Genomic DNA, 27,995 nt, shown 5'->3' on the forward strand with positions numbered 1-27,995 from the left:
CTACTTTCACTGGGTCATTTATTTATTACATTATTTACATTATTACACGAGTGAACTTCTTACAGGATGTAAAACGTCAGTTTCAGTCGCCCTCTGAGCCGAGTCTCGCATGAAAACCAACACGTCTCATAAACGACTAAACTAATCTTCAAACCCAACATGAGCTCTGCAGTGCGAATGAAAAGTTGTTGTTTTTTATCAAATGGAAGCTGCGATGCTCAGAAACACAAAGCTCACACTGAAACTCAAAACCAAGTGCCAAAACAGAAGCATCCACACAGCGCTCGGAGCCTCTTCCACTTATGCATCTCATCTTAACAACTGAGGAAATACACTGTTCAACATGTAAAAATGACAGAGAAGCAGCAAAGAAAAAAAGGTTAAAGCAGAAAAACCTTCCTTCAGTCTCCTCATGGAAATAATAAACAACTCCGCCGTTTCTTCTGCGCTAACAAACTTGCTTTGTAAAATAAGACGCGACCTTCTCAGTGTGTGGTTTTGGAAATATTACGCTAAAAAACAAAAAAGAAAAACCTATTTTCTGTCAGATTCACAAAAAGGCTGTTATCTGACGCTCTGGCAGGCACTTCAGGTTCCGCTGACAACAACCCGACTGAGCCGACAGTCCGCTACGAATAAAAAAACTTCAAAAACATCCCTGCTGTTTCTGTCCTCGATGCTATGTGATCAGAGGTATATGAAAGTCCGGCGTGTCGAAGAGGAGAGGCCTCGTGACCGGGGACGGATCCTTGTCCGCCTTGTGCAGGAGTTTGAACAGTCCGGTTCCGATGTTCATTGGAATCCCCATGATGATGCACTCAGACACACCTGCAACAGGAACACGGGGAACGTTAGGGCCCAGCCGAGGAGCACATTTCAGTTTAATGACAGAGACCAAGCAGCACTTTACCGCAGACGGAGTCCTTTTGTCCAAAATAAGCAGCGTCGAAGAGGTGATCGGCGGTTTTCTCGAAGGAGGCCAGCATGAGGACGCTCTCCTTCATCTTGGCCAAACCAAACCTGGTGATTCCCAGGATCTCCCCCTTCATGAGTGAAACACTCGTTACAGCACAAACACTAGAAGCAGACGCACAGACACGCACACAGAGAAATGTTTTTATACCTTATAGGACATCAGATCTGCCAGAAGCATGACGTGACGGCGGTCGATGCTCATGCCGTGGTTGACCATGGTGTACTGGATCTCATTGATGATGGTGGATCTGGCAGCCTCGATGCCCAAAGTCCTCTCAACCTGAACAAAGACACAGAACGACTCATGAAGAGAAACTAAATCGAACACGAGTCTGTACTTTATACAGCTCTGTAGGGTTTTAACTGTAATATTCAATACTGTCCGGTAAAGTCACATCACAAATGGCACTGTAGGGTCTCAATTCCAAATCCTAAACGACTGGACTTAAATTTAAGATTAGTTGAGACAGGAATACGTTTTAAAATTCCTCTTCATCCTCCATGCACACTGAGCCATCAGCCTCCAGCCACTGACATTAAAATCAGTCCTCTAACACTCATCAGTTGATACAAACTGTATATATGTAAATATATAGATATAAATGCAGCGGCTACTGCTGTCGTGACAAACAGAACATCGACTGAACACATCGGTTATCTGCTACCTCCAGCTCTCTGCTCTAGTGACATTCACACAGTCTGTCATTTCTCTTGCTCTGTAAGAGCAGCTCAAGCCTGTGGAGGTTATAAAATACACACAAAACACTCAATATGGGACGTACAAGACTGTCATAAACAAAGAAGCACAGGAAGTACAGGTGTAAGTCACAGCAGACGGCAGAAGCTGAAGATCACATGAGTCAAGACGGTTCCTTCAAGGTTACTGGGACCTTGTTATCTCCACTCAGAATCCCATTTAGCATCGATCCAGTCACAGCAGTAAAAGAATGAACATAAAATAGAAACCAGCGCAGTCGATGAAGACACCTTTGCTGTAATTCAATAATAAATAACCTGGACTCAGATCAGCAGGGACCGTCTGTGGGACTCCTAAAAGACCATAAAGCAAAGCCCAGGTACAGGAAGTGGAGGTCTCTGCAGGACAACAGTGTTCGTGCCACAACTGTCAAAGGTGTTGTAGAAGGTCCACTTGTGTTCTGCAGAGGCTCCTTACTCAGTAGAACTGTCCTGCTATAAAGCAGCTTCATGTGATCTCGTAGGCCACAAGATCACCAAAAGAAAACAAAGCAGAACAGGTGAACCTAAAATCAGACCACTGCGAAAGAAACGAGCACATCACGGACCGACACAAGGCAAAGACCATCGCATCGGAGAGCAACGAATTTAAACACTGCATCAAGGAGGCGAGCCGAAGACACCATGAACCGTGATGAGGGGGCATCATGCTGCCCCACACACAGGACGCTGTCCTGCAGAGACCACCGGGCGGCAGGAGGCGTGGCTTGTCGGGCAAATCTGACAGATCTCCAGACAGGCCACGCCTCCAGGAAACCAGCAGCTGATAGAGACTCGTCATCACAGACGTCAGGGACGCTTCTGAGGAAGACTGGAGGGACAGCCGGAATATGTCAAAAGGTATAAACAGCTCCTGTCTAAAAAAATACTCGTCTGATAAAAAAGAAACCAGATACCTAAAATCAGAGTAGACAAGATGAACCTAATCACACTACTGTAGGCCAAAGTTGGAAAGTATTATATTATATTATATTATATTATATTATATTATATTATAACTATAATTCATGATTTGTCATGATGAGAAATATTGTGGATCCAGTTTAACATCACAACAAACTATCACCCCCAAAATGACAAAACAGTTTTTTCTCTCCGGTATTTAAAACATCATTAGAATTTACCGTCTGGCTTATCTGTTGGCATCAGTTTTATGCAGGTGTCTATAACCCAATTGTCAAAAATATACCATAAAAAACACAAACACAGGCTCCTTTTTACTGAATCTACCTCAAAGTGCTTTGACCTCAATTTTATTCACCGACTTAAGTGTCACGCCAATTATGCAAAAGCAGGTCAGCCTGCAGAACGCCGCCTGTCGAGGAAACTAACTCGGTATTAAAATTCATGCGACGGCTGCAGGGCGGGCGCTGAATCAAAACACGGACGCGTGCAGGCTAAAGCGTGGACGGTGACTCATACCTCATACGTGTTGTTCGAGGTGGTCCTGCTCCCGTTCACCCCGTGGGTTGCCATGACCGCTCTCAGGTTGTCGCCCTCCACCAGCAGCTTGTACTTGTTCTTGCCGCTCTGCTCGTCGATGTGGATGACTGCTCGGGCGACCTCTGGTATTCCTTGAACCACCACCTGGGAAGCGAGAAATGAGATCGTTGTTAATAAAAAACAGAAACAGCGGCTAACGGACGGCGTACGTTTTACTGATGAACACAGGCGCTCCTCCACTTTAGTCTAAATTTAAGAGAACAAGTTAAATTAACATCCAAGCACAGAGATTTTTCTCCATTTTTTAAAAAGTCTTACTGAGCAGCGTTTCAGAAATAACACAAAAGATAAAAATGTCATGTGTAAAGAGCTGTCAACTGACTTTGCAGAGGTTTTCAGCTCTCTCTGACATTTCAGCTTTCTAGACACTGAAGTTTTGGAGCCCCATAATTGGGCCATTTTCACTAACTCACTGCTCTCAGCAGACTCCTATCTAGCAGCAGCAGGAAGCTGTTTTCAGTGATATAATTCCACTGCAAACTACTTGTTTATCACAAAAAGGCAGACAAAGTAGGTAGGCTGCATTTTCTACATTTACATTTTCTGGAGGTCAGCAGCCTCCTAAGAAAAAAGCAGCGGCAGTATCTATTCGGTAAAGGTGTGTGCTTCAGGATTAGAAAAATAAAGCTTAAAATCCAGATTGAAAATTCATATTTTATCCACATGCATAAAAATCTCTGTTTTGTGTGACGTGAGACTCTCACCTTGGGCAGATCTTCCTTCAGTGACTGCAGCACATAGTACATGGAGCTCTTGCTGTTCTCTCGTGGAGACACACACACCACCGCCTCGCCGTGCACCGCGATGTCTCCGGGTTTCACTCGTAGTTTAGACATGCAGATGGAGTAACGCACCGTTTCTGCGTTTACCTGAAAGAGAAAAAAAAGAATGGAAAACAAAGCCCCCGATGTTTTTCCTAGCAGGCGGCTCAAAGGCATTTCTCTATTACACTTCATAAGCAACGCACAAGGACGCGTGAGCACTCTGCTGTTGTTAAAGCAGACTTTCCATACATTGCGTTACGTAGCGGAACAAAGACTTCAGGAGTTGAGTAGTTCAAAAGAAGAGAACGATGGTGTTCTCCGTCTTGCCTATCTTTGTATCCATGGTAACCACATCACTACTCAAATGGAAAGCCTGAACATAAAGACGGACACAGCCACCGTTACATCACCCGTCGGTCTGCTGACATTTTGAAGCCTCGAGTTTGGCACTCGGTCGTCGCCGTCTTGATTTTTTTGAAACCGGTTGTGTCGAGTGAGCGCTAGATGAGACTGGAAAACTTAAAGCAGGCCACCAAAATAATAAAATGAGCAGAATGTGTGTTGACAGAGACTTGAAACATAGAAACTAATCAGGAAAATGTTCAGTGAGGTAACACGTCAAGTGAGACGTAGACTCGTGCTCCCACTGACTTCTATACAATCGGCCTTCCTTTTGCAACCAGAGATGTCGCCCCCTGCTGGCCACTAGAAAGAATACAAGCTTAAGGCACCTTCATGTTGGCTTCCCGGAGGCTCAGTCCATCTCTCATGGAGAGTTTAGGCTTTAATGTGACGGCCTCCACGGGAATTGTCTTTCCAATCTTAACTTTTGCTGAACAGTCACTGAATTTACTTGCAGAATTCTTTTGAGTCAGCTGCCTTGATTTCTTTTATATTTTCTTATAAATAACAAGATGAAACCGCTCTCATGTCTGAAGCTACCAGCAGCAGTTGGTCAGACTGGAAACAGCTCGTCGGGCTTTCTCTAAAGATGTCCAGCAGCACCTCTAAAACCCAATAAGCTGTTTGTACACTTTGGTTTATGTAAGGATTAAACGACTACAGAATAAAACCAGAAAGCTTTAAAGCTGCCTCTAGGTGAACGTTTACCTTCAGACAAAAGCCACGCTGGCTGCTTCTACATTTGTGTGAAGTTAAGCCGACCAGCTCCTGGCGGCGGTAGCTTCATATTTAATGTACAAGCTGAAGTGGTTTTAATTTTCTCTTCCAACCCCGGGGAAGATGAGAAGAAGTACATTTCAGGCAATGTCAAACGTTTTAAAAGCGTCGCCACCGGACCGCCTGACTAACGGACCACATGCAGAAAACAACAACAGTGTCCTTCACTGGGATGTTGTGCGTTTAGTCTTTCTTTATTAAGAACTAAAACATGTTTTCACTGCAGCTCAAGCAGAAAACTGTTAAAGTCACACAGCGGTGTCTCGTTTGTTAATTATCAACACCTGCTTAATTAGGTTTGGTTCTTGTGAATTAAACCTATAATTTGTAAGTGGAATTATTTCTCTTTCAAGATTACACACATTCAGGGTTATGGCCCAGCTAATTAAAACTGTTATCGTTTGTTGTGGTGGTGTGTGGATTTAAAATAATACTTCTGGCATATTTTGTCTTTTAGATAACAAAAAAAAAGGCAGACAGGAAATATAAGGCTGCAAAACAATGTGTATGACCAGCGACAAAGCTCAGACGCACGGTGAATAAATCTGAGTCCAGGTGGGGAAGAGGAGAAGGAGATGCATTTAAAATATTTACACACAGCAGCAGGAACAGTAGGAAAGTCGTGGTACCTCCAGTCGCAGCAGCCTGATTCTCTCCAGTGACAATTTCACCAGGATGAAGCAGTCGTCGGGAAGAAAGACCTCCTCTATGTACTCAGAAATCTACAGAGAACAGCAAGAGAAGCTGGCTTTATTACACCTCTCACACAATTCCTCTTCTGGACCCTCTCGTGTCCCTTAGGCTGTTTCTTTTATCTGATGGCACTGATTTACTAACAATAGGTGGAGGGGAAAAAAGCAGGTTGGAATACCTCTCCTAGGAGGGTTTTCTCGATTCTCCCCTTCACCAGCCTGGCAAAGTCCGCGTCGTCTTCCACGTCCAAGTGAGCCGTGATGATGGGGGTGCTGAGTGGTGAGAGGAGAGCTTTCAATAGATTATTCACAACAAATTAGGAATACATTCATCACCGTGCCTCAAAGACAGCTGATTCTGCAGCCGTGATCAATATTGTGCTCTGATAAATGTGGCTCAGGAGCTTTAGAGCCGCGAAGCTCAGCAGTGATGCTCAGCAGCAATTGTCAAGCACACCATGGCCTCTATTCACTTAAGGAGACGGTTGTTGTAAATAAGTTGTTGTTCCATACGGCAGAACAATTTCCAGACATGCTGAGACGACGCTGATGTTGAAGAACCAACCAGCTTCATCTTTTCTCCTATGACCAAACGACAGAGGGAACATAACCGTCTCTGTAATTACATACCTGATGTTCTTGGAAGCGTTGATGATTTCCTTGATGCGAGGCACCCCCAGAGTGATGTTCATCGAAGCCACACCGGCGAAGTGAAAGGTTTTCAGTGTCATCTGAGTGCCGGGCTCTCCGATGCTCTGAGCACAAAGGGCCCCTACTGCTGAGCCCGGCTCCATCTGGGCTCTGTGAACGCATTAGGAGGATCAGACTCTGAGCTGAGTCGACATTCATTTACATGACAGGTGAAATTTCATCGTACTAACATTAACAGCTCTGTGCTCACGTGGAAGCTTTTTTAAAAAATCAAATATACAGGACAGAAATTGAGTTAAACGGTGACGTAACTGTGTGAGTCGGCTGCTCATTCCACTGCTGTGGCTCAGAATAAGATATTCAACAACTATTAGACAGACTGCAATTGAATTTAGTGCAAATATTAATAGTTTCCTGATTTTCAAGCCACCTGACTTTGGGGTTTCCTGACTTGTGCTCTAGTGCAGCGGTCCCCAACCACCGGGCCGCAGACCGGTACCGGGCCGTGGGTCATTTGGTACCGGGCCGCACAGATAGAATAAAAACATTTTATTGGTTTATTTTTATTTTCAGCGGAGTCTGCAGGGTGTTTTATTTTGAAACATGACTAGCTCGTATTCCCGTCACTTCCGTTTGTGCTCGTTTCCCGCGCTTGACTGTTAGTTTTTATGCCCGGCTGCTAAACGAAGCCGTCAGTCAACAACAAACGTCTCAGGAGAGCTGCTTTGGAAAGTGGGAGAGACTCGATACTGAGACAGAAGAAAAAGTAAACATGTTAAGCAATAAAAATTAATTTTATATATTTATGAAACTTTTCAATAGAAAAAAAAAACAATTATTTGTTATGTGTGTAACAACCAGTCCGTAGAAAAATTCCTTGCTTAAAACCGGTCCGTGGTGCAAAAAAGGTTGAAGACCGCTGCTCTAGTGCACCCATGTGTTGTTTTGAGTAAAAGGTCTCGACGTGATTTGGTGCAAACCTTCATATACTGTTCTTTACTTCATTAGAGGGATTCTGCAGCATCATCACACCTCATTTCAGTTCTTCCCACGGACTGTAAACAAAAATCGACGGAGCCTGAAAGTTTGAAAAGTGAACCAACCTCAAACTGCATTCTGTCTAACAGCCAGCAGGGGGCAGAGCCTGAGGTCATGAAGTCAGACTATTAAAGTCAATAAGAAATCGAGCCTAGTTCTCACTGGATTTGCTGCCTAAGTAAACATTTTCCTGACGAGTTTATGGTCTCAGTTGTTAGTGTCGAGTCTCATTCAGTACAGCATGGTTTTCATTTGGGAAGTTATGGCCCCTTTCAGAGTAAAACAGAAAAGATAAAGAAAGGTATGCTGTAGGGTGAGGCTACCTTGTGATTACCGGGTTGCTGCCTTGCAGGCAGATCCTTGTCTGGTTTCAAAAGACCAAAACAGCAAAATGCCAGACTCAAGACTTCAAAACAGCTGTTCGCAAACCAACAGGCGGCGTAGCTCTCACTAGGTCCATCTTTTCTATACAGTCCACGGCTCCCTATTTTTCTCTTTGCGTTCTACTTCCTGAGGCATATTTTGAGTGACCGACATGGTGCCGGAATGGGTAACAAAAAAAATAACGAGCCTCAGACAAACACATGAACAAGAGTCTCGTACCTCATGTACTTGTCTCGGCAGGTCTCCAGAAACTTCTCCAGCTGCGTGGGAGTGATGCGGTCCAGCTGATAGAGAACTTTTGGCTGTGATAGAAAGAAGAGCGATTAAGATTCAGATGCACACTTCAGACTGTTACTGCTTTCAGTAAACCACATCGCGTTGGTCCCACCTCACTGGTGCCGTTGTCGTTGATGCCGTACTTGTCTCTGGTCTTCTTGATCCTTTCTGAAATGCCCTTAACGAATTTCTTTATCTCCTACGGGAGGCGGAGAATACATGTCAGATTCTAAGCTTTCATTAGCTTTCATTGTAAAACGTGACTGTTTGCCACATGACACACCGTCATGCACTGGTTAGACATCTCAGTAAAACACATTCAGTTTGAAAACATCAGCAATGCTTTAAACAGAGAGCTCAGATGTTGGAGCATCAATGAGCAGCGACAACAGGGTTATTCAGTATTAAACCATCTGGTTCGAATCTCTGGCACACCATTCCCAGTCCAGCTAAACCACACTCCAGCATGCTTGGTAACTGTACCTCCAGGTATTTCTCTGAGCCTGTGTCAGTTAATTCCTTCACAAAAGGAAGGAGAGGTTCACGTGTTACAACCAGCACATCCCATCAACAGCACGTAATTAGCTATGACCTTTCATAATAATTTGCATGTTGTTTCCCATGATAGAGCATCGTTAAAAGCTAACGAGGACACATGGAGTTAAAGGACACCCGTAATTGCATTTTTCTGTGAACTTATTATGTGGTTGTGGTTCACAGGAGGTGTGATAATCTTCTCTGTGTACCATAGGCGTTATATAAGCTTATATAAGACCGATTAGCTTCTGGTGGAGAAGCTGGAAGTTTGTCTTATTTGTCAGTAAATACAGTGAGCACCTCCACAGTTTTTTTTTCTTTACCACTTTCTCTTCTCCAACTTGGCCGAGGTCTGAACTCTTGAGGCTTTCTAGTCGGGTTTTTATATTCATCAGCTATACGTCAAAGCACTTAAGGAACCACTTTGCCTTTTGTGAGTCGGTCTACATGATTCAAAAACGCATTTCGCTCCTATACTGTCTCTACTCCGTCGTAGAAATAAAAAGAAAGAACATTCATAAGTCCATGGCACTACTAAGAGCTTTTCTTAATTAGAAAATGGACAGTGCTGTGCGGTGATGAAGTTACCTCCAGGAAGCTGTCTCTGCAGCACAGAAAATCCGCTCTTTTCATGATGGCTTCTGCAGTGAGGACCAGCTCGTTCTGACTGAGTGCAGGCTCATCTGGACATGCATAGACCGCCTGGAGAAGGGGAACACATACAGGATCACCAATTATATTCATTCTGATCTACACACACAGGCTGGTGGTTCTGTGAACATATAATCAAACATTTGCAACCATTACATGCAATCACAGCTCCTTGTATGTAGAAGGCGACGCTTCAGTGTGAATTTATTCAGACAGACGGACGAACACGTAATGAACCGCTTCGTGATGTCTGATTTCCTTTGTCGTTCTTTTATTTTCTGCAGCCCATAAAGCCACTGGCATTGCTTGATCATGAAATTGAGTTATCTCCTGCAGAGATCAACCTTTTCTTGTAAATAAGGTTTGGTTATTGTTTTCCACACACTTGGCATTTGCTAATCAAAATACAGAAAAATAGAGAAATGCCAAGAGACCGCGGCCAATTTACTCTTGATTACAGTTATATTAAAAAAAAAAGACTCTTATTCATAGGATTGTGATCATAATCATTAACAATCACAACTCTTCACCGTTAGCTAGTTAGCTAACCTGAACCCTAACAGCACCAGGAAACACTAACTACGGTGACTTGTTATCCTTGTATTTAGAGTAAATGTGAGAATCCTGCCAGCCTGTTGTGATTTCCATACACATCAGATTCTCGCTGTAGTGACATAACAAGCCAATGACATCAATGCTGCTAATCAGACTGAGTAAACCGGAAAGCAAACAATCAAAACAACCGAGAAAACCAACTCTGAGAATCCGCCCTTCACTAACTGCACCACTTCTCCGCAGAGAAAATGGATTTAAGATCCCTGTAATTTCATGCAATCAACCAGCGCCTGGAATGCTGCTAATTGGCTGTAATTTCAACCATTCAGCTCCCGTTTGTTTTTCACGGGAGTTTCTCGGCCAAAGAGCTTCGTCTCAGGCTGGCAGCGGCGGGAGAGCATCCGTCCAGCATCAACGGCTCTACACATGTTTGGGAGGCTTCCCTGAAGCTACGCTGAGACGATGCTAAAAGACAGAGCAAATCCCAGTGTGATTGTTGTTTAAATAAAAAAGCATGAAATCCCCGACTGATGTGAGATTATGATCGACCGGGCCCAGTGTTGTTCCTGCTGAGCCTAAGCAGCGGGGACGATTGATTCCTTAATCTTTATTCATCCAGGCGAGGCTGCGAGAAGGCTTCACTCTGGGAAGTAATGATTTCTGGTTTGGGAGAAGTTCACTCTGTAGATTTGTTTTGTATTAAATTAGATAAAGGCAGCGGGATAAATATTAGCAAAAACACAGAAGGTGAGATATGGCACCTAAACGACCGAACAAAACAAAAACACGAGACGGTTATTGAAGTGTGACTGCAGCAACAACAGGTGTTATGTGAGCGCCACATAATCAGCTGGTTTGTACGTCTGTTGGCGTTCACAAAGTAGTGCAGGCAGGGACGCATGTGTGCACGTTGTCAAAGGAATTAAACAGCAACACCAGAAAGACAACAACGAGCTTTCCTGCCTGCACGCGACTAACTGAACTCACCCGAATGTTGTCCAGAACTCTCCTAAACTCCAGCGGCTCATCCTTTCCTTCCATGGCAGCCGGGTCCAGGCCGTCGCCGCCATAAATAAACTGGATGATGTCGCCGGTGGAGCTGCGTACCGTCAGGTCGTACTGCGAGCACAAATCCTCCAGAGACTTCACCAGACGTCTCTGTCCGAACACAGACGAGGATACAGAAAACGTGAAAAAGTTCTCCGGGTCCAAGTGGGTATTTTATACGAGACGCCGTCCTGATGGATGTTTTTCAGTGTTCAAACTAATGGAAATTTAACTTGCAGAGAGCAAAGTAGCTGATTAATTCAGTTTGCACTTTTGTTTGGGGACAATTAACAGTGAGGGGTTCATCTGGAGTGCTGCGGATGTGTAACTGCAACTGTCCTTTATTTTTGACAATATAATTATAACTGATTGTCTATTTGAATATATCAATCCATCCATCATCTCTACACCTTAATCCTCACCAGGGTCATGGGGGGCTGGAGTCTATGCCAGCTGACTCAGGGTGAAGGCAGGTTCACCTGGACAGGTAACCAGTCTATCACAGGGCTACACTTAGAGACAGACAACCAAGCACACTCACATTCACACCTACGGACAATTTACAATCACCAATTAACCTCAGCATGTTTCTGGACTGTGGGAGGAAGCCGGAGAACCCGGAGAGAACCCACGCTGCACGGGGAGAACATGGAGACTCCACGCAGAAAGATCCCGGGTGTCCTCACCGGGACGCCAACCGGCGACCTTCTTGCTGTGAGGCAACAGTTCTGCACCACCTTGCAGTCCCTATTTGAATATATCTCTGACACAAATCCTACTATTTTAATGCATAAAAAATGGTAGGATTTGAGTTATGCAGGAGCCTGGTGTTTTGCTTTGAAGGTGTTTTTGTTGGCTGCATACAATTAAACAGCTTGTGGACCAGAACAGCTGCCACCTAAAGTCACTTACTTCATAACAACCCACAAACACACAAAGATGGACACAAAAGTCCACCGGACAGACAATACAGATCTGACAGGGTACAGCAGACAAGCATCTGCTTTCATTCAGCCGTCTGACGTCATCACGGCAAGCGGAGAAAACAGCGGGGTGATTAAAATCCACAGACTGTACCTGCATGTATCCGGTCTCTGCAGTTTTCACCGCAGTGTCCACCAGACCTTCTCGGCCTGCCATGGTGTGAAAGAAGAACTCTGTGGGTGTCAGACCAGAATAGAAGCTGTCGGCCACAAAGCCTTTCGCAGCAGGCAGCTGTGGAGAGACCATCAAGCCGTTAAGCAAGCGTCTGATTGCTCCAGAAACGTGTGAAACGTGTCTGCTGTTGGTGCTGTTGTCTAGTTTGAGATAAAACACCACAGAATGCTTTTTAGTTTAGCCAATCGAACACTGAGCTTTACGCGATGAACAATCGTAAATAATGAGTTTCACAGCACGTTGGAGCTCAGTGTGAGACCTGGATGTGACACCACGCTTCTAATCAAACAATTCAAAATTCAAATAATTAAATACGATAAAGCGGACAGCGAGCTTGAAGCACGCTGACGCCGTTTACAAAAGCTCTGCAGCAGTAATTAATCTGACAGTTTGTCCCAGAAACAGAATACAGTGTGTACGATCCCTCTGAGGGATATCAGGAATAATTTAATGAAATAATAGATCTTACCTTGGAGTGTTTTTCAAAGTGAGGCAGGGAGCGATTTTCAAAACCATCAGGTACTCGAGATCCACTTATGGCCTGCTGGCCCACGCAGGCAATCATCTGAGAGATATTAATGAAGGATCCTGCATGTATAGAGAGGGGACAGATTAAAAGGGAGGAACACAACAACAAAACATGAATAATAATGACAACACAGGACACAGAACACACACACAAAGGTTTCACATGTTGCATCAATCAAGCAAACCAAGTCAATTCCATGTATTTCTAGATGGACAACAGCTTCATAATGCCTTTAAATTAATATTTATATCCTAACGAAGCACACAATACGGCTAACACTCGCTGCAAGTGAGACGCCCTTTCTCATGAGGACAGCTCAGACAATGAGTTTGGTAAAAATAGAAAAGTGAAAACGACAACGAGCTGCCGAGTCACGTTTGATAAGCAAACAAGCGATCAATAGATCAGCCGCGCTACGAATGACCCAGGTTGTTCTGGATGTTTGTATTCTTGGTTTTATTCTGATAATAAAAATCATTACAAATGAATGTTTTTCTGATGCTAAAAATGTTCAATTCAATGAACAATTTTGTTAACAGATTATTCGTTTATTATTCGGTCCCAAGATAATTTCAGGAGGTCGCCAGATTATTATTAAAAAAAAAAAAAAAAGAATAAATAAAGCCTACATTTATCAAATAAATGTGTATCAGGGCTGTCTAAATTAAAAGTGTACACTTCTTCTTTTTCAGACTTGTTAATATTATGATTTGATTATGCCATATTATTATTATTATTCTTTTTTGCTCTTTTTAAAATTATTTTCTATAGGTTTTTTTTTTCCCTTCATCTGTTCGCAATAAATTCAATTCATTCATTCATTCAAAAGAAAATGAACGTACTAATGTAAAGAGATCAATCTGTGGAATTAACACATTCATTTTTAACACATTAATGCCTGAACCACAAATTTATTATTCATGATATATTAAAAATTCAAATTGGGGCGTCACAAACACAAACGTACGGTATCTTGGGGGTCGTGGCTCAAAAAGTTTGAGAGCCGCTGATCCAGCAAAAGTGTTTTTGGGGCTTTTTTCCCGTCCTGACAGGAAACACGTGATAATGAACCCCATCAGGGATAAACACAATCACTCTGTGGAGCTTCAACCACCAGGCTGTCAGGACGCCTGTGCGATGAATATCTTTGAGTTTTGTGCTTTTGGTTCAGCACGAGAAACCTGAGGACACAACTTTAGGCCTGAGTAAACAATGATGTACAGTTTTCACTACTTTGACTTGTTATAGACAGACTTTTTAAATAAATTAGTGGGAAGAACATCACCAGATGTAATGAAATAATAATCTTTTTGCAGTTGTACATTGAAAACAACAATCTGTCAGGTTCTCTAATTGGCGTACTGTGTGTGTCATCAGCACTGATTCACAGTTTGTTGGATCAACCATCAGCCAGTTACTCCATTTTGACACAATCACCTAAAAGATTGAAGATTTGCTTTTCCGACACACCCGACTAAACCACTGTCCCAACCACTAAAGTTACTGTCTTCAAGTTGAGACGACAACGTTTGGATGAATGCTGTTCTTCCCATAAAAGAGTACGAGAGATAAGAGATAAGATGAAATATTATTCATCCCTAAGGAAGGTTTTTTGCCAGATGTTGCTCAGAAATAACAAACCGGCAACAGAAGAAATGCAGTGCTTTGGAGAAAAGCAATAAGACGCAAGTATGAGAGAAAATGAAAATGAAATAAGCTAATATAAGACTAGGATGAAAAAGTAAAAGTATGACACTGAGGTAATATCACACATGAGAATGAAATATTGCACATGAAATTGAAATACTAGACCCGGAAATTAAATATTACACACGAACTACTCAGAAACGTAACATCACAAATGATATGATGTTGCTCAGATCTCAGTGTCCGATGTTTTGCGTCCTTACCGGCCGACCGAGGCAGACATTTTTTACTGGCCTCTTTTAAAACATGTGCTGAGTCATCTCTAGCGTTGCTGCCTCGACACATTAAGTTAAATTCTGTCCATGTTTTTTAAGCCAAATCATACTGATATTGCTGCTAGACTAGTCCATGCAAAGCCTTCTCCGGAGAACATTTTTCCATCTACACTTTGAGTGCAGAGCTTCCAGACCTGACAAACTTTGCCTGTTCTGGTGATTCAGCGTTTTTCCTCCGTTAAGCCCTTGAATTGTCTTTACAGTCAGATACGCAGCGGTGGATAGGAAGGCGTTAGATTTACTCCGTTACATGTACTTGAGTATTTGTTTTTTTTGACAAATTGTACTTTTAAGAGTCGTTATTTTGCAGAATACTTTTACTCGAGTAAATTTGTGGGGAAATGTCTATACTTTTACTCCATTACTTCGAGCTACATGCTTGTCGTCACATTAATTCATCTATAAAGAAATTCAGACAAGCTCAGACGCAGCTCTGCTGCTCTGCATTAACCAATCACAGCAGCAGCAGCACCGCAGGTGGACGGAGGTGTGGCCCGGCTCTCCACGGACCCTGCATGTGAGGCCTTTACAGACTCCACAGGCCCAGATGCTCGTGGCCCCGTTCTTCTGGCATATATGTAATAAACTGCATCTGAAGTTAATCACGACTTTTTTACTCAAGTACTGATTTTTATGACTACTTGTACTTCTACTTGAGTCATTATATTATAGAGTAACAGTACTTTTACTAGAGTACCATTATTGTTTACCCACGACCGCAGACACGTGAACAAAAAGGCACTTTGTAACACGTGAATGTCGTTTTCTCTCCCAGAACTCTTCAAAACTTTATTTTCCCTTCGTCGCGTGTCGACCGGGTTCTACCTTCCATGTTCTGAGGTCAGGTCACCACCTAATAGACTCAAATGAATGAAAAACTTCTGCAAGTGTTCCAACTACCAACGCTCACTGAGAGAAGTGGGAGTCAGATGTCATCTACTTTACACTTGGGTTCGTTAGACTGACAACTAAAGTGTTTTCACCCTCTGAACCCGAAGCATTTTCTGGGTACAGGGTCATTTTCTACTGACATATAAAAGTCCAGCACCTCTACAGAAACAACACAAGCACGGCTAAAAGCAGAGAGAAATAAAACACGTCTTTGTGCAGTGTGATGTAAGCATAATGCTATAAACCATAAGAAAGCAAAACTGAAAGTTAGATTTCCTTGATGAATTCACAAAAACTGTTTTGCTTTTTTAACAAGACATAGTTACTGCAAATGTTGTTTTAATGCCAATCTTCTATCTTCTAAATGAGACATGTAACAGGAAGTGATTCTGGTAAATTCTCACTATTTTAAGCTTAGGTCTGGATACAGGATTGGAACAGCACACTGCCAATGAGCAGACGACTGAAGATGGAAGTTCGGTGATCGTTTTCCAGGAATAGCACGCTATCAAAGCTCTCTGCAGGTTTTTGGATTCGCGGGGTTAAATGTTAAGAGTCCAATCCTAAAATGACTTTCGAGCTCCTGCTGTGGGTTGTCCCAGTTTCATCCTCCGCGTTCACAAAAAGACCATATTTTCAGAAAGGAATGGGCCAATTACAAAAAAATCCTCGTTAGTCTTGGTTTCCTCGTAGCCGGCTTACCTTTGGAGCCGCAGAGGGCCATGATCAGAGGACTGTTGCTTTTGTCGAGCTCCCTGAGACAGGCACTGCCGGCTCGGTCTCTGATTACTGACAACTCTCTCAAGATGAGAGCCTGTAGGAACAACACAAACAAACAAAAAACAACAACCTTGATACACAAACAGGGAAACTCTTTTCTTCTCTTACTGCAACAAACTAAGAGACGAAAAAGAAGAACCCAAATTTTTTTAAAAACAGGAAAATGAAGATGTCAGAATTGTTTGTCCCAGTCGACTGCCTGGTTCGTGTGTTGTATTCAGCTACAGGACATCAAGGCCTTTCAGAGACCACAAAAGCAGCAAGGATTTGACTGTTTGTTGTCGCTGAGCGCTCCTCTGACAGATAGAGGTAATCCAAGATCGGATCGGAAAGTTTAAAATTGGTCATGAACTTCGGTAGAGTTAAGGAACGACTTTTCTCTGATGTGCTCTGCAGTAACTGTGCCCGGTGCTTTTAAGCATTCGCTACCTTATTTATTTTTTATGTGGATATACAGGAAATGTGGGGAACAGAGCGGGGAGACGACACACCGGCCCGTAATCCAGCCGCGACAAACCACACCAGATGAAACGCAGCGTTCAATAAAACTCGACGTATTAAAGGGAAATCTCAGAGGAACAACAATGCTCAGAGTTTCAGGCAGGATTTCAAGGGGATCCACTAAAATGAAAAGGACTTTATGAAACAGAAGCTTGTGGATCTGGTGTCAGGTTTTGTTGGATCACCTTCGTACAGGTTGTGCAAACGTGGCTCTTATATATCTTTTAGCATCATGTGTGCAGGTTTATTAGAGAGAATAGTGGCCTGTGTAGCCTGTATTCAGTCTACATCAGACTGCATTTCTGAGGCCAGTATCAATATTAGGGGGATTAAAAACTCCCATAATGTCGCAACTAATGTTAGTTGTGTCCTTGATCAACATCCCTGCAGTTTGGTTCTCAGCAACAGTCTCGCCTTTGATCAGTGACCTTTTCCCCTCCGACGGTCCTACTTCTAATAGAAATGTACGACCTTTTGAATGTGTGGTGGATTTACAGTCAGTCACGCTGCTGATAAGTCACCACTGGTGTCATGTTCCAATACATGGAAGCAACACGTCGCGTTGTGTCGAGGTGTTGGTGTGGCTGAATAAACGAGACGCAGAGGTGAGGAACCTCGTGACGCTCGCCTACCTCCAGAGTCTCTTCCGCCGTGCAGCCCGGCTGCTGCTGCAACTTGCCCGTCTCCAAAGCTTCGATGTATTCGTCACACTTCTGGTAGCCGTCGTCCAGCAGGTCCTGCTTGGCCTTCAGCAGACCCTGTCCAGGCGTCACGTCTCCGATTCCGATGGAGAAACCTCTGTTGGCTGAAATTACATTAAATATCACATTGGATTGGTTTTTAGAACTTCCTGTTGATGTCCAAGGATTTAAAATTTCCCAATGTGTTTGCTTCAGGGCGACCACCTACAGAGATACACCGGAGCCAGTCTGGCCAGGCGGGACATGGCGTTGGCGGCCTCCAGCTGTCCCCAGTCTCTCAGCAGGATGTAAAAAATGTTGTTCTTGGAGCCGGATCCTAAAGTGCCCTTGTCCATGCTGCCACACATCAGCTCGCTGTTGTGGATCACCACGACTGGGGACGTGACAAAGGTTTAGACAAAACCATTAGACTCAGGATGTTGAGGGTAAATAAAACGCAGTGTGTCGGTCGCCTGAAGGCGCCTGACGCTGTTTGACTGATTAATGCTGGAAGTCATTCAGTTTAGTAAAAAAAAAACCCACTGAAAGGCAGTATGGGGAAGTTTATTTATCTTTTTTTGTGAAATATAACTGAGAAAATTGCGTACATTCTACTAGTGAGGCAGTATTATTGTTTACTGACATGACAGGTGAAGTCGGCCTCCACTGAGTTGTTCTACAACCTTGTGTTGAACAAATTATGACTGCAATACTCAGAGCAACACAATGGGATGTGTACTGTTCAGTTCTGTTTACACAAACTCTTTGAAACGCAGGTCGGTGCATTTTATATGTGTTCTGACCATAGACTGTATAATAGATGGACGTAGCAACCAGCCCTGAAAAATGAAGCCAAACCGGAAGTGACAAAAACCTGCAGCATCACTACGTCCACTAGCTGCTGGCTCCACAAAGCCCTGGCTCCCATAGACTGGAACTGGAAAAGAAGTGATCACAGATCACCAAATACTGCATTCCTACAGCTCAGGATTGTTTTCTTATTAGTTTTCATGGTCAAATCCAGAGATCAGGTGGTCAATCTGAAAATAAATCAATACTGAATCGTTAAAAAAATCGTCCACATGTTGCGGGGCAAGGGGCGTGGCTGGCTTGATTGACAGTCGGCAGCGACCATACAGATGAAGCGAGCAGAAGGCGGTAAATGTGGGCGGGGCAGAGAGGGCCCGCCTCTCAATCCGTCTGACCAATTGCTGCTCCTGTGGCTCCGCCCCCCTCCCACGATTTTTGCAAAATCCAAGATGTCAACCAGGAAGTAGCAAAACCCTGGCTTCCTGTTCTCAGTGCAGAAACCAACGGGTGACGTCACGGTAGCTACGTCCATCTTTTATACAGTCTGTGGTTCTGACCATATTATCAATCTGTAGATCTCCTCTGACTGTGAATAAGCATTAATTGGAATTGTTTTATATCTTTATGAGTTCAGCAGCAGTACCTCAGTGTCCTCAATCATAATTGGGTTACTAATAAATAACAAAACACTAAAAGCTGCTTTGTTGAGAGACTCACATGAGTCGTTGTGACAGAGATCCTCTCCCTTGCCGCAGTACTGTTTGCCTTTGGTCCGCAGATTCGCCTTCACCGGACATTCTTTGCTCGGCTTCAGAATCATGCTGAAGATCTGCTTCCCGGTCCACAGAGCGATGGGCTGCCGGACACACGGAGGAACATCAGCGGTGTGTCACAAACAAGGACTTACGTAAGAGCCTTGTGAGAGCGGTGTACCTTCATGATCGCCGGGCAGGGGAGAGAGATCTTGACTTTCTCATCTTTTCCCACAAGGATTGAGGCCACTATCTGACAGGCTTTGGATCTGTCAAAGAAGGTGTCCTTCAGCGTCAAGAGATAAGCCCCTAGGCGGAAGAAATGCGCTGTTACATCAGTGGGAAGTAGACTTGACCATCAGGTAGAAAAGGAACATGCTTCAATTCAATGTTATACTCCAGAATAATTCAATGCTTTTTACTGCTTGATGTTATTCTAGTGTTTATTAACATTTTCATATAGCATCAGCAGCCTCGCCCCTGAACAACACACTTCATACCTGCTTTTCCAGATATATGCAGTAAACAATACTTTAATCACATAAAGGTCTGCAATTACTGATTGTTCTCCTGATTCAATATTCTGTTTTCGTTAATTGATTCCTTGTTTGGTCTGTAAACTGTCAGAAAATGTTGATCATCGTTTCCAAACATTAATATGATGCCCTGAAACGTCTGGTTTTGTCCACAACCTAAAGATGTTCAGTTTACGGTTACAGTGGAGCAAAGGAACCAGAAAACAGTGAAATTTAAGAAGCTGGAAGTAGAGAAATTAGATTTTTTTTCTTGTGAGAAAATACTCAAACCAGCTGTGTAATAATTAAAAGCAGCTATACATTAATTTAATAGTTGAAAACCACTTAATTGTTGCAGCTCTAATCAATCACAAGAAACTACAAGCAGAAGAAACTTCCTCTCGTACAAAAAGCGAGCGCTGTGATCTGCACGTCACTGCACTGACCTGTCAGAAAGTCCTGAATGGCCGCAATCAAAGGCTCGCCATTTCTCGGCGTGACAAGATTAGCTTTAGTCTGTCAGAAAAAAAAAAGATAATCATTTGTGTCAACCTGCAGTTTCTTAACAATACAGCTCCCGACGACAGCTTTTCTTTGTCGGACGTCAACACTGACAAGGACGTGCGACTGGATAAGTGGATAAGTGACAGTACGAACCCCCATCAGGACCAAGGCCTCGGCTTTGGCTTCTTCAGTCTGAGGTAGATGGAGATTCATTTCATCACCGTCAAAGTCGGCGTTGTACGGGGTGCACACACACTCGTTGAACCGGAACGTCCTGTGTGGTTTGACTCTGGCCTGTGAGAGATGTGAAAATCTATTTCATACAGAAAGAAGCAACTGAACAAAGACTTCTGACAGTTTCTAAATAAACTGAGGCAAAGTCTTTACAAAAACTTGAAAAAAAAATCCAATATGAAGTATTGTAGTGAGGCGCTGGGCCACCGAGACCAAAGAACAGCTTCAATGTGCCTCAGCAGGACACTACTGCAGGGATGAAATACTCCAAAAGATGTTGCCTCACTAATGATAGGGGTGGAGATCGCTGTGTAAAACCTCAGGTGTTCAATCTGGTTGAGATCTGGAGACTGTCACATCATTTCTAACCTCGTCAAACATTCAGTGACTGACTTCCATCAGGACAGAAACGTTTCACCGTAGAAGAATCCCTCAGAACCACGTCGTAGTGACGCACACTGATGCTTCCCTCTGAGGCGACAAGTGGACGAGCAAAATAAACACAACGGACGCCCTCAATGTCGAGCCAACAGGTGTTCAGACGTGTACAAGTCGCTCAGACACTCCCACCTGTCGGAAACATGCTGAAGTATGACTCACCTGGTCAAACTTTATTTCCCTGAAGACCAGTAACGAGGGTTTTTGCACCCTGGATTTCTCAAATTCATCTTTGTAATGAGAGGAATAGGCACCGCAACCCACCCACATCATCACCGTAACCAGTTCTTACCGACAGTCTGATCACATCCTGACAAGTCGCCGATATACAGACTTCTGATCCTGTTTATTAATGTCTGTCTCATATATCTAAATGCAGAAGTCACTGCAGTCAGTGTTCCTGTTCAACGATCACTTCACTGACATTCCTGCCACCTGCGTCTCCGCAATAAACTCCTGTTCAAAGTCGCTCAGATCTTTTCTTCTCGCCATTCGGATACAAGTTTAGCATCAACTGGGTCTGTTTTAGTTTTCTATACAAGTCACAGCACCATCGGGTGATAATTGCTGAATCGTACCATGCAGTGCACCTGCGTGGAAACATCTGGGTTTGTTTGGTTTCTCCGGTTATTTATTCAGGTCTTTCATTTAATTTGTCACCGGTATGTATTTTGTTCCAATCTGTGGTAGAAGTTATGTCTCATCGGTGTGTAACAGACGATCAGAGACGATGTAGGATGTGGGAACAGAAGAAGTGCGTACAGATGTCTGCTTTGTTTAAGCTTCTGTAAAAACGTTTCTCGATGCGTGAGCGTTACGAAACAGTCCCAAAACTTTAGAACTAACTAAGGGATCCTCATGAGTAGCAATGAACATGTGAGCTAAAGAAAACAGGAGAAACTAGAGCCCTTTTTCACACAAGACGGAAAACGTTAAGCGCCTTCAGAAATTTAAAATCTCATGAGCAGACGTTTTTAGAGAACACAAGAGAAAGGACAAGCTAAAGCAAAGAGCAACGGTGTTTTTAAATGTTGCTCGCAAAGTTGTCCACTATGGTTTGTACGCAGGTTTTACAAATACTTACGATGTGGGCCATGATGCTGAGTTTGTGCAGAGAGGGCTGTCGATTGAAGAGCACGATGTCCCCGTCTATCAGGTGCCTTTCCACCACGTCGCCAAACCTCAGCTCCTGAGCAATCTTTTCACGGTTTCCATATTTTAAAAATCTGACAGAAAGAGAAGAAGCTTTTTTTTTACAGCACATCTAATATGCACGGCTATTACCGTAGGCAGACAGCCTCACCTTTTTATCTGCGCGGTGCGGTTCTGGATGAAGTTGGCTCCGGGGTGGACGTCTGGACCGTTGCGCACAAGTTTCCTCATTAGCTCCAGGTTGGCTTTGTTTACCTAAATTTAGATAACGCGACATCAGCGACAACATCGAAGTGGCTGTCGAGTGTATTTGTGGCGGCCGTGGAGGTGGAGTTACCCTCTCTGGATACGTCAGGATTTTGGCCACGTGCACGGGGACGGCCACCTCGTCGATCCTCAGGTTGGGGTCTGGAGAAATGACCGTCCTGCCAGAAAAGTCCACTCGTTTCCCCGAGAGGTTTCCTCTGAACCGACCTGAGATGTCACAGGAAATAAATCAGTCCGTCAGATACTTTTCTCGTCGAATTGGACGTGCAGAGTACAAAATGAACACCTGCCGAGTGTGAGATTACAGTCATTCATGCTGCGACCTCTGAGATGATAACATTTAACTGCCAACAGAAACATGCTGTGTCCATTAGAGTCAGTCAGAACGCTTTAAAACTACTGTCTGAACATATCGAGTCAGTTTGGAATAAGTATTCTGTGTATTTGAATCCTAATTAGTTCCATTGACAGGCAATTAGTTTGCTATTGCAGGTAATTCAGGGTTATTTTATTTCCTACTCTGGGTCTTACAGCATCACTACAAAAAAATATGGATTGCTAAATTAGACATCCTTGATTTTAATACACACCACACCTTGCTTTCCCTTGAGTCTCTGCACAAAGCCTCTGGTCCATTTCTTCGGTGCCATGTTGAGGGGGATGCCAGAAAGTTCACTGTTGATATAAAGGGCACACTGCAGCTGGAGGAAGTCCCAGTCCTCCATGATCATCTGGGTCTTCGCCCCCGTCATACGATGCTGAACGATAAGAGAGATTGCTTAAAGCGGGCTGCCTCGGTCACAGATAAGACATCTGACATCCTCATTTGCATTTATAGCAGCAAAGCTGAATAATAACTTTTAGATGAAGGAATTGGATGATAACCTTGAGCAGAGTTTAGATGATTGGACTTTGCTGAAAAGGTCATTTTAGCAAAGAAAGTTCTTTAAATGAGCTGTTCTGAAAGTGCACTTTAGGAAAATGTCAGACATTTTAACTCCTCTGGCCTTCCTTGTACATTGAGCTAAATGTCACTTATTAATGCTGCTTAAATAATGATTTGTTTTCCTTTGCTAGCGGTTAAGGATATTGGCTGTTTGCTCCTTTTAAAAGAAATCTATTGTTTAATTTTACATTTTCAGAATAGAGCACCAGGTCTTTAAGCAGCCTGCTGACACAGAGTTTAAACACATCATCATGTGTTCTCGTCAGTGGCAGATACCAACCTTTTTGATGACATCATTAAGGAAGATTATCTCCGTCAGCTTCATGGTGAGGTCGTCCTCGTTGGTGCCAGACTTCAGGTCGCTGACCACAGACGGTCGGATGCAGAGAGGAGGCACGAGGAGGCGGGTGATGATGAGGTCTGCAGGTTTTCCTGCTTCGGGGTTCATCAGCAGCAGGGGGATGTCTTCTTGGGGAATCCTCTTGAACATGTTCAGGACCACCAGAGGGTTCAAGTTCTCCTAGAGCGCAAATTAAAATCAAGGTGAGGAGGAAAAATATAGGGTTGTACAGAGCTTCTACCTACAGATGAATCCAATTTTAATATTTTTAAAAATAATACTTGCAACAACACTTTATTTGCACAAGTTAGTTTGCAGAATAAAACAACGATTTTCTTATTTCATTTTGCAAAACTGGGCTGCAGCTGGATCGGTGATTAGCAGCAAGAAGGTCGCCGGTTTGCGTCCTGGTGAGGACACCCGGGATCTTTATTCATGGAGTCTCCATGTTCTCCCCGTGCTTGCCTATCCCAGCTGACTCAGGGTGAAGGCAGGTTCACCTGGACAGGTAACCAGTCTATCACAGGGCTACACTTAGAGACAGACAACCAAGCACACTCACATTCACACCTACGGACAATTTACAATCACCAATTAACCTCAGCATGTTTCTGGACTGTGGGAGGAAGCCGGAGAACCCGGAGAGAACCCACGCTGCACGGGGAGAACATGGAGACTCCACGCAGGAAGATCCCGGGTGTCCTCACCGGGACGCCAACCGGCGACCTTCTAGCTGTGAGGCAACAATGCTAACCACTGATGGATAACCTGATGGACAACAGGCTAAACTTAACATAAAAAAGCCAGTTATTGGTTGTGTTAAGTAATTAAATAATAAAATTTTCCCCTGATTTACAGAAAACACATCACTGATCATAATAAATAAATAAGGTGATATTATTTAAAACCAACTTTAAACACTGACTCTATCAGAAAGCCACTGAAGTCTGATAAGCAGCCGTACTTCTGCTGTACTTTCTGACCTTTCACAGGCTCAGTAGTGGTCACGTCACAACAAGCGACGCTAAACGTAGAACAAGCAAAAAGTTCACCTGCGCTCTGGTCAGCAGAGGCTCCACCAGCTTGTTGTGTTCAATGGCGGTATCAAAGGACTGCAGGAAGTCTGACACGAACGGATCCACCACCTTCTTGGTTGTTTTATACTTCTCGTGGATGATCTTGAGCAGGCCGCACTTCTTCACCGGTCCTGAGGAGCAAAACAAACACATGACTCACCGTTTTCAAACTCTCCAGGCGGGATGGCAGAACACGACAAGTAAATGTGTAAAAAGGCAAACGTCTCTTTTCACCGTTGAAAGCGGAGCAGCTGAGACAGATTGTCCTTTTGCGGCATTTGTCGGATATCTTCTTCTTCAGCCCTCGTTTCTGGAGGTAGGCCAGGTTAGGCCGCTTCAAGTAATCCATGAACTGCAGCTTCTCCTCTTTGGTCAGCATTATGCTCGAACACGTCTTACAGATCATCTGAGGAAGAAACACTGAATTAGAATGAATGAATGTCTCACAGAATATAATGAAAAGTAAAAGTACGGCTGAAATAGTTTGACCATTTAGAAATACAGTGAACAGTAACTGTAGAAATTTACTACATATGAAAGTTAGAGAAAAAAAACTTTTAACTTGCTGTACCTTATTGATTTATACAGACATGTGCTTATTTACACTTCTTGAAACTCAGCCTGTTTTAATTTTGACACTCTGGTGACACCTAAAGGAAGAACGGTTTTCCTGCATGCTGTTTTCCAAACACCTTCACAATAAGACTTCTGTTGATCTCAATACAGATTTTATCAATCACCTGCTTTCGTCGCCCAAACCCTGAGTCTTAAAGTTTTCTATGCATATAATATAGTCTTAGAAATCACAAAACAGTGTAAACTTGCCTGTAAGATTCCTATAATGGCTTTGAAATAGCCGACATGGAAACACGGCAGCTCCAGGTCCAGGTAGCCGTAATGTCCTAAACAGTCTGCCAGATTCTTCCCACATGTCAGACAGGGCCTGTCCTTCTCACTGGTGCCCTGCAGGAAACACGACATTAGAGGGATTAGTCTGCAATATGAGGATGAATTACACATTCTGTTACGGCACAGCTAAAATGAGTGACAACATTACACAATGTTAAACTGCTTTTTATGGATTTTCCCTTTAAATATGAGGTGCGTCAGAAAAGCTCCAGGACCGGTGTCACAAAGGTAGAATCAAACCCAAACTATGAGTTTTCCCCTTCAGATCATCAACCAGCACAAAGAGATCCTGCTGCTTTCACTTCATCCAGAAGAGGCAGAGTTGTGTCAGGACCAGTGGAGGCTGCTTCACCATGACAACCTGCTCACAGCGCCCTGAGCATCCCACAGCTCCTGGATGAGAAGAACATCTCTGTGCTGGAGCAACCTCCCTACTCACCCCACCTGGATTAGGTGTTACTGAGTTTGCCAACTATGCATGCAGCCTGTTACTCCTACTTTTTCAACTTATTTCATTTTAATCACACTTGTTTGGATTGTTTCTGGGGACGTCTTGGAGCTGTGGAACCTTTTAACATGCTGGTTGGGAGATTTCTGCTCATTTTTGTTGCCACATTAATACTAATGACACGACTGTTGCATGGTGAGCAGAACCACGACAACAGACGTCTGGCATCGATTTAACAAAAGGGAAAAGACACTGAGACCACAGAGACTGATGGAGGAGAGGAAGCAGAAGCCACATCTACCTTCTATCCTCATGGGCCATGTGAGATTACAGGACAAAAAGACAGATGAGTTTGTTGCCCTTGCAAGGAACAGAGGGCACTTTCCTGAATGCACTGTCACATGCTTCACACAGAGATAGCTGCAGGAATCATCCTGGATATTACTGCTACCATTGATGGCTTTTAGACGGTCCGGCCAGACGGGAAAAACAGCTAAGAGCGCCAAAGAAAGCTTTTATTAACAACAAATGGTGCCACCCTCGGACTTGTTGCACAAATAACGTGGGGATTTAAATCCAACATCTGACTTGAATAAACCTACAAAGGTCACTTCAAGCTCACACAGTCAGAATAAGTCAACACAGGTTTCAGTAGCTGAGCTAATTGCGTATTTTGACTATGTTTAAATTTCAATTCTTGGACTAAAAAAAGGTAATAAAGTCAAACAATATGGCCTCACATCAGAGAGTCAGGGCTAAATTCCTGGCTTTCCCATAGAGGAACTCTACTCAAGCAACAATTCAGGCCTGATGGTTTCCATGGACCAGGCCACTTTGCGTAAGTGGCCAGAGTAATTGGTTTGAACTATATTGAATTTCCCTTGTGAAAGCAAAAAAACCTGAAAGTAAGTCAGGCTAACTGAAGTAAACCTGGCTTATTTGGTAAGCTCACTTCATAGAACAGGTCATGGAAAGTTTCACATACAGCCAAGTTTGTACATGCCACGTTTGATGTTAATATCCCTCCATTTGCTCATCCAGCAGCCACATGTGGCGTCATCCACTGTGATGCTGCGAGTCTCCAGACTGTATTCATTTACTGTCTTGTTTTCATGTGTTGTTTTATGATTATATGATATTTCAGCCACAGTTACAGATCAATGTCACAGCGGGGATTATTAAAAATGACTCTGACTATGTGTCTAGTGTTCCCTTGTGTCGCTGCGAGCCAAAGTAACCCGTCCTGGTATCCATACGTACCATACGGTGGTCCAGCACTCCATAGGGCAGCGGAGAGTGCTTGGTGTCTTGGCTGTACAGGTTCTTGCTGACCACCTGGATGTGGGCCTGCTGACGCATCTGCTCAGCGGATTTCATCCCAAAGCAGATGTGGCTTCTGTGGTACAAACAGAGAAGCAAAGAAGGGGTCAGTATATCAAGCTGGAAACAACAATCTGACTTCTGCTTCACCAAACAGCAGGACATGTAGCTCTGCTGTGACCACATGCATTTAACAGACAGGGAGGAAAACACACAAGAAAAGTATTTTAAAAATGTTCTATTGACTTCAGTACTGGTTGGTACATGACTACAAGAGAAGACTAGGGTTGGTTTAAATTTCTTGGTAGCTAATATGCCAAAAACAACTACATGAGCTAAATCTTTTAACAGTATTCGCCATGAACTTCAACAAAAAGTCAGTTAGTTACGTTCAATGACAGGACTACAACTAGCTGCGTTAATGTAAGTACAGATGAGTTATCTGGCAGTGTGTTGGGGCAACTGCAGCCTCTCTGTATTAACGTTAAGACACTAAACAACTTGTCAATACCCTCACTGCCACTCACTGACTGGGGCTAACCGGCGAGCTAACAAGCTAGCAGGGCTCCTCACTCTGTTATACTCACATTTTTTTGGCCACATCGGTCTCTCTGAACTGCTCCTTCACCATTTTGGCAGCTTCTACTAAACAAATACAAGAAATCAAACTATGGATTTGTCTTCATTCCAGCTTGCTAGGCTTTACGGATAACCAGCATGCTGTCACTTTGCTTTCCCATGTTGTGGAAATGCTA

The 27,995-nt window shown here is 43.6% G+C and overlaps 1 protein-coding gene across 1 annotated transcript; it reads right to left on the reverse strand.

Annotated features, from left to right (window-relative positions):
* Positions 1-27,994, reverse strand: polr3a (polymerase (RNA) III (DNA directed) polypeptide A). The gene is made up of 31 exons (XM_008294888.1): positions 27,828-27,994; positions 27,181-27,316; positions 25,389-25,526; positions 24,798-24,969; positions 24,540-24,694; positions 23,428-23,667; positions 22,797-22,959; positions 22,272-22,408; positions 22,086-22,189; positions 21,867-22,008; positions 20,264-20,404; positions 20,053-20,122; positions 19,273-19,400; positions 19,057-19,195; positions 17,759-17,923; positions 17,482-17,654; positions 16,271-16,382; positions 12,636-12,754; positions 12,086-12,223; positions 10,949-11,119; positions 9,344-9,457; positions 8,331-8,417; positions 8,162-8,244; positions 6,500-6,670; positions 6,049-6,142; positions 5,807-5,899; positions 3,939-4,103; positions 3,154-3,318; positions 1,124-1,255; positions 911-1,043; positions 1-828 (listed from the first exon to the last, which is right to left on the reverse strand). The coding sequence occupies exons 1-31, from the start codon at positions 27,869-27,871 to the stop codon at positions 680-682; spliced, it is 4,173 nt and encodes a 1,390-aa protein (XP_008293110.1). The 5' UTR covers positions 27,872-27,994; the 3' UTR covers positions 1-679.
* Between the last annotated feature and the right edge of the window lies 1 nt (position 27,995).

The sequence above is a fragment of the Stegastes partitus genome, unplaced genomic scaffold (genome assembly GCF_000690725.1).
Source record: "Stegastes partitus isolate 25-593 unplaced genomic scaffold, Stegastes_partitus-1.0.2 Scaffold1005, whole genome shotgun sequence".
NCBI classification, from domain to species: Eukaryota; Metazoa; Chordata; class Actinopteri; family Pomacentridae; genus Stegastes; species Stegastes partitus.

Bases quoted from the DNA above. Each gene is read 5' to 3' on its own strand.
- polr3a (XM_008294888.1), bottom strand. From the start codon at position 27,871: ATGGTGAAGGAGCAGTTCAGAGAGACCGATGTGGCCAAAAAAAT. The intron at 19,401-20,052 runs GTCAGTGCAGTG...TCTTCCGCCTAG, and splicing joins CATTCAGGACTTTCTGACAG to GGGCTTATCTCTTGACGCTG. The intron at 8,245-8,330 runs GTGGGACCAACG...TTTCTATCACAG, and splicing joins ACGACAACGGCACCAGTGAG to CCAAAAGTTCTCTATCAGCT.